At 50.5% G+C, this 6,835-nt stretch overlaps 1 protein-coding gene across 1 annotated transcript; it reads right to left on the reverse strand.

Annotated features, from left to right (window-relative positions):
* Positions 1-3,017: 3,017 nt before the first annotated feature.
* On the reverse strand, positions 3,018-5,546 carry LOC119458749 (endothelin-converting enzyme 1). Its single transcript, XM_037720614.1, has one exon. The coding sequence runs from the start codon at positions 5,544-5,546 to the stop codon at positions 3,018-3,020; it is 2,529 nt and encodes an 842-aa protein (XP_037576542.1).
* Positions 5,547-6,835: the final 1,289 nt, after the last annotated feature.

Raw genomic sequence — 6,835 nt, forward strand, 5'->3', positions numbered from 1 at the left:
GTAGTGTTAAGTCAATATTATATGACGACTAAACTTCTCGTCTTTTAACACGCTGAGACGCACAACATACTTGAAAGTTTTTAAAAAACCCCACGTGCTGTCTACCTGCGAAGCTCGAAATGAGTGAGTGAGTGAAATAACTTTATTGGAGGTCCAGCCAGGAGGCGAACTCGTCGCGCACCCGGCTAGTCCCACGTCGGGAACGGCAGGTCTAGCCCACCGGCCCGGTCGCGGGCACGCCGGAAGTCAGGATTTGCTTGTCTAGAGCGGGGGTACGCAGAAGTGAGTCCCACTCCTCCTTGCTGAACTTGGGGTATCTCAACCCGCCCTCCCAGAGCATGTGGGCTAGAGTGGAGGTCTGCCCGCATGACGGCAGGCGTCGTCGCGATATACGTCGGGGTAAATTTCGTGTAGAACGGCCAGACACGGATATGTGCCGGTCTGTAAAAATCTAAGAGAAGTGGCTTGCGCCCTATTCAACTTGGGGTAAGGGGGTGCAAAGACCCTTCTAGACATGTAGAAGAATTTCATAACCTCTTTGTGCGTAGCGGGACCGTCCCTGTGGCCGTAGGGGGAGGGGAGTCGGCACTTCTTACAGAACAAGCGCGGTCGGTGAGGTCGCGCGCAGCCTCCTGAGCAGATTCATTGACGTTCTGGGGAGCACCCTCGACCGACCCTACGTGAGCGGGAAACCAGTGAATCGAATGATGCGTGAGAGCATCCGGACTCGAGACGCCAAGAAGACGAGCAGCTTGCTCGGTGATGCGACTCTTCTGAAAAGCCCTAACTGCCGTTTTGGAATCGCTATAGATCTCGGATTTCTGAAGCGACGTACGATCAACCATGCAACGATCAAGCATGCTCACAAAAGACGCCTAACGATTGTGTCTACATTGTGTCCCAGCTAAAGTTAGCCAAGCTGTTGAACGAAAAAAAAAAAAAGAAAGCTATAGATAAACGCGGTACAAGATAAAATGATAAAACCTACTGTATTTCGGTGATCAGACCTCTGATGGCCGAACACCGTAAGTTTTGTCATTGTATCTTGCCCTGTGTTTTAAATGCGAAGCATTTCTTGGCGAACATTTGCCACTTTGACAATATCTTTGGCAGCCACTCCGTCCGTCCGTCCGTCCGTCCGTCCATCCGCCTACGTCTTGGCGCTCTCATCGTCGTTTCGTACGAAAATTTGCATAGTATGAGAAGAGTGTAACATAAACGATAACGTCACGACATGAATATCGTGACATATTCATAACATATCGTGACATAGGTCATAAAACAGCCGCCTACGTCTTGGTGCTCTCATGGTTGTTTCGTTAGCTTGGTAGGCTCCCCGCACACTGCTTCACCCAACAACGTTTCCCACAGGCCGTAGGATCTGCCGGCTATTACAGCGAAGCTGTTAAGGGCTAGGTTCCAGGAGTTCGCGTCCATGTACACTGGAAGTAGGCAACAACCTTGTGGTGTCTCGTTCACTCTGTATGTACCAAAATTGGCATGGATGGGTACGAATATATGACTAACATGATTGATGGGTCATGACAACAATAAGATCACATGCCCGCCCGTTACTTCACGATTACCAATAACAAAACCACGTGTGGCGCATACCCGCATTGGATATGCGGGTATGAGCCAGGACAAGAAAGAAAGAAATAAAGAAAAAAAGAAGAAAGAAGGAAGGAAATAAACAAATAAAGAAAGAAAGAAAGAAAGAAAGAAAGAAAGAAAGAAAGAAAGAAAGAAAGAAAGAAAGAAAGAAATCACATGTGGTTCATACCTGCGTTGGATATGTGGGTATGAGCCGCCGAGAGCAGGAGCTGAAGAGATCTCGTCGTGCCAACTCCTATGACGATAGGGCGGACTTGATGCAGCAAACGCACTACTTAGCCATCGCGCCAGGCGAAAACAAGACATCGGTGTCCTTGCTCCTTGACGAACATGCCGAAGACGCTCAATAAAGTCAATAATGATAATATATAAGTTCACTATAGCAATATTCACTACAGCAGACCCAGCACAGTCACAACTTCACTGGCTTCCATCTTCACAGTAGTGGAAGGGCTGATTTTGTTTAACAGCTTGGCTAACGTTAGCTGAGACACCTGATATAGGGAACAATGTTTTGCTTTTGCGAGCTTAGTGATGAGGGAAACCGCGCTTGAATTACCGAAATTAGGCTTAGCCGTTTGTCTGTTGCGCCCATATTCTTGATCGGCCAGCCGCTAGTCGCACGTATTGCTACAGGTTGTTTATTCAAACAAGCTTTTCACTAGCACACACACACACAAAAAGAGGATCCGAGTAAATTGCGCATTGACTTTGTGGGATTGTCCATCGAGACAAATGAATGTCAACAATATAAGCATCCATCAATCTTGTTGACGCATTAAGATTTCGACAAGACACGTCTATATTTAGATAAGCACGAAAACGCAAGAAAGAACGTCAAGAATTAAATAACTTTGTCGAAAACTTCCGGGCGGGTGCTTGTCGAACAGAAAAACTATTTTCCTCTTCTCTTTAAGCTGAACATCGCAGAAGGAAAAAAAAAACGTGCCCTCACAGGAACAACCCCAGACGATAAAAACACACTTTACACTACTGAAAGAGGTTTGTATTGTCGAGCCGAGTTGGAAACATACAGCTAAACATGTTTGGTAAATGTCCTCATTTATAAAGTTCTTGCAAAATTAGTAGTTCAATTTAACCTATCAAAGAACCGCCACTCTATAGTGTACTTCATTAAGGCCGAATGCAAATCGGTAATCGAGAGTTCCTGATGGAAATGCTCATGTACACATAAAACACAAATCTTCACCATTGTGTTGCACTAAGAGCGATGTATCAGCATAAAAAGAAGCGCAGTGACCAAAACACTGGTGCGTCGCACAACTAAGTGATTCGTAATTCCACTGAGATGGCAAAAAATAAATAAATAAAATAACAGCATTAATGGCATGGTGTCGCAAGTCCAAAGAACTGAAGAACACGTTGGCTTGCCACTAACGCGTTCACCATTGTTTGATCCTCAAAAGGTCGTGCACGTCACACCGTTTATGCGGGAACATCGGCGATCCTTCTTTGCATCCGAAAGCGTTCGCGAATTCTTGCGTGTTGAGGCAGGACTGTTTGCAGCGAACGCTGTGCGGCAGGTAGATGCTTACTTCCGAGTAATCCTCCCCAGCCTGGCAAAACATGTAGCAGCCGCCGGCGAAGAAGGTCTGGTCTGCGGTGTAGTAGCCCGCTCCAGTCTCGCGATCAGACTCTGGCAGAGCCCTGTACGCGAGGTACGCCGCTTCGACTCCCGCGCTGTCGGCGAAGGCCTCGCTGATGGAGTTGTTTCCGGCGATGGCGCTCTCGGTCAACTTGTTGGCCTGCAGGATGATGCAATCCTGAAGTTCTCGAAGCTTCTGAAAGAACTGAGGCGTGTAGAAGACTTGCTTCTCGCCCCTACGGTTGAGGTCCAGGTACTTGGGATCGAATGCGTGCGTCAGTTCGTGGCCGATTACCTTGCCGATCCCGCCGTAGTTGTAAGAGTTCGGCCCGTACGGAACCATGAATGGTGGCATAAGTACGCTGCCTGGTAGGTATATAATGTGGTACACGATGATGTAGAAGGCGCCCGCCGATATTCCCGTCAGGTCCCAGTCATCTCTGCTGATAGAGGCCGTTCCGTCAGGGGATGGCTGCAGAAAGCGTTTCTTGTGCGCTGCCACAGCGCGGTGAGCCTCGACCAGCCAATCCACGAACTTGAGTGGTGCTCCGGATTTCGGTATATGAGCGTAGTAGGAATTCAGCGCGGTGTTACTTCGAAGTTTCGAGGCCACGCCAATGATCTGGTGGATGGATCGAAGGCGCTCGACCAAACCTCTTGCCGACTCTCGGTCGAACCACGAGAAATTGTACGAGACCTCCATTTGGTGCCTGATGCGGTCGGCGATAGTATTGGTGTAGTTTATGGTCTCGTCGTCTAGGATATGCTTGACCTGTAGCTTGAGCAGGGCATGCGGTATGACCAGCTTAATGTAGCTCGTGCATCGGTCGAGTGCTTTGGCGAAAGTGCTCACCCAGTGCACGTTTCCTAAACGGAAGTGGCAGAAAAACATCCTGCTGGACGCCGCATACGAGAGGTACTTGATGACTTTCCAGGCTATGTACGTCTGGAGGTGCAAGCTACTGGTGGAATACGCTCTCAGCACATCTATGGTGAGAAGCAAGGCGTGGCGGTCTTTGATGAGAATGTCTGATGTCAGATTTATGGCTGACTTCTCAGGTATGTGTTTATTGATTTCATCAACCCACCACTGCGCAGTCGTGTAAGCTTCCTGCTGAGTGCTATTATAATAAACGCCATCAATCTCCGAGAACTTGTAGTACTGCGGATACTCACCCCCACCGGAATGCATCGCTGTGATGGTTCTGACATCAGTTTCCACGGTGAAAAGTCTCTCTGCCAACTCCTGGGTGCCTCCTAGACTTGGGTCGTACGCACGGACACATGACTCGAGTACATCTTCGTCTGTCACATACCTGAACATGGTCTCGGAGTACCTGAATTCGAAGACGAATCTGTCTTCTGCCTTCAAGTAGGGCGTGAGCTTGAGCTGGAAGAAAACGCCCGAAAGATCCTGCAGGGTGAGCGCGATGAGGATTCCGAACACTTCGCGTGCAGAGCGAACCTGTTGGGCGGGAAATGTTAATCCGCGTCGACGCAGCACTTCTCGAATCGTTGCAGTGTGATCAATATCGGCTTCGGCGACGTTCATGCACGCAGTCATAGCAGCGGCCGCCTTGTCAACCGCGTTACTGGAGTCAGTGGTCACTTGATCGACGTTCTCGAGCAAGGAGACGCGCAGCCTGTTGTTCAGGATCTCGAACAAGTTTTGCTGCTCGGGGTACACGCTGGTCCAGCGGCCACAGACGTGCTCGAACATGTCTTCACAGGGGTCGACGTCAACGAGTCTGCTGCGCTGTAGCTCACGGTTCAGGTCGAAGCAGTCCACAGGGTTATCGCAGTGTGGGAAGTAGGCGCTCGCGGCGAACGTGATAAAGAGCAGCACGGCAGCGAAGCTCACCGTGTAGGCTGCCATGTAGGCGGAGTACTCGAACGAGCCCTCGTCATCGTCTGGGATGATGCCCAGGAACAGGCGTGGCTTGTCAGTCAATTCGCTATGCGGTACGCCCTCGGTTGTTCTCGCGTCTGTTGCCTGGGACTCCCAGGACACGACGGTAGGCGACAAGGGCAGCTGACCACCGGCACCCGACGATGACACCCATGCTGCCCGGGACGGAGGCCGTGTCTTTGACTTCCGCACGTCATCGCGCGGCCTTGCAGGAGTTTTCGGCGACAGAACATTTGCGGATTGCGCTCCTCCGACGGCAGCCCGTCGCCACGGGGTGGCGGCTCCAGTCTGCAGCCCCGGGTTTCCAGTCCCGGCCGTGGGAGATAGCGGCCGCGATTGAGGAGACAAGATCGGCGAGAGAGGAGAGATGAGCGCCTGGTCCCCTCTTGGGGCGCGTTTTCTCGCGGAGCCTTTCATCTTTTGCGGCTTGCTTGCTCTTTGCGGCCGACAGGGCGGGTGTCTTCTTCTTCTTCTGCTTCTTCTTGTTGCCGGCTAAGCTATAACGACGACCACGTGCCTCACGAGGCTTGCTTGATTCCTCCTCATTGAATGGCGCTTACCCTCTACGGGGGATTGGCCAAGAAGCCGGCGGGTAAAGGAAGGACTGGGGAGAACACTTAGACACACTACGTACAATGCAGCCTAAAGTCGAAAGTCTGAATATAATATGGAAATAGACTAACCTTTGAGAGAGAGAATAGACGTTTAATAATCTGAATCAGTGAGAAAGACTGCTTCTTTCTTCACCCAACTTTAGAGATAAGTTAAAAAAAAGAGATAACGTATGATTTACTGATAACGTATGCCGAAAATGTGGCGGCATTAAAAGAATTTCAAATACGATTGGTTTTGTAGGCTGGTGCGCAGTGAGGTGACACACTTCTAGATTGTTTAGCTTGAAAAAGTAAGAAAGACAAAAAAAAAAAGATGTCGCAGTTGCGTCCGAAATGCGAAGCATCGATTACGATAGCAAATTAAGAGACAGCTATGCGCACTAAGGATAGTAGTTCTGCCGGCCGTATAAACGTGTAAAAATTCGCTTACAAACTAAATTAGCAAGTGCGGTGCCACGCGCGTACAGGTAAGCATGAACACATCTCGATCGATGACTGCGGAAACTCGCTGTCAAACGCTGGAGTGGGTAGGCGTGGCAGCATCCGCGAGCAAATTGACCTTCGGGCTTTCTCTCGCTTCAACGCGAACTAAAACTCGACAGTACAGCGCACACGAAGCTATCGGCACTAGTTGCACTTTGTCCACATCGCAGATCTCTTTGAAGTTGAGGCCCACGTGAGCGCGCACATTGTCCACGGCGCAGATCACTTTTTAATACAGCGCCCACGCGGACGTGCTGTAAGGAGCAGCCGCCTTACAGCCGCGGAATAGAACCCCTCCCCCCTGCCTCCCTCCCTCAACTCCCCCCCCCCCCCCCCTCTTGCCTTTCTCGCGCTCTTCCGCCCTCGGGCGCGCCAGATTGAGCCGCTATCGTTGGCTGACGCACACAAGCTTTCACTCGCACATAGAGCGTGCGGCGTGTGGCGACGATTTTATCGCCCTTGGATTTTATGCGGAACCTCACGGCGACGACCACGACCACGGTGGCGGCAGAAAGGCGCTGGGAGTGTCCATATAGTTATGCAGATCCCACGCACTCTGGCAATTGGTATACGTGAACTTTCAGGAGCCAGCAAGAGAATGTGGCGCAT

Source organism: Dermacentor silvarum, chromosome 7 (genome assembly GCF_013339745.2).
Source record: "Dermacentor silvarum isolate Dsil-2018 chromosome 7, BIME_Dsil_1.4, whole genome shotgun sequence".
Lineage (NCBI taxonomy): Eukaryota > Metazoa > Arthropoda > Arachnida > Ixodida > Ixodidae > Dermacentor > Dermacentor silvarum.

Bases quoted from the DNA above. Each gene is read 5' to 3' on its own strand.
- LOC119458749 (XM_037720614.1), bottom strand. From the start codon at position 5,546: ATGAAAGGCTCCGCGAGAAAACGCGCCCCAAGAGGGGACCAGGCGCTC.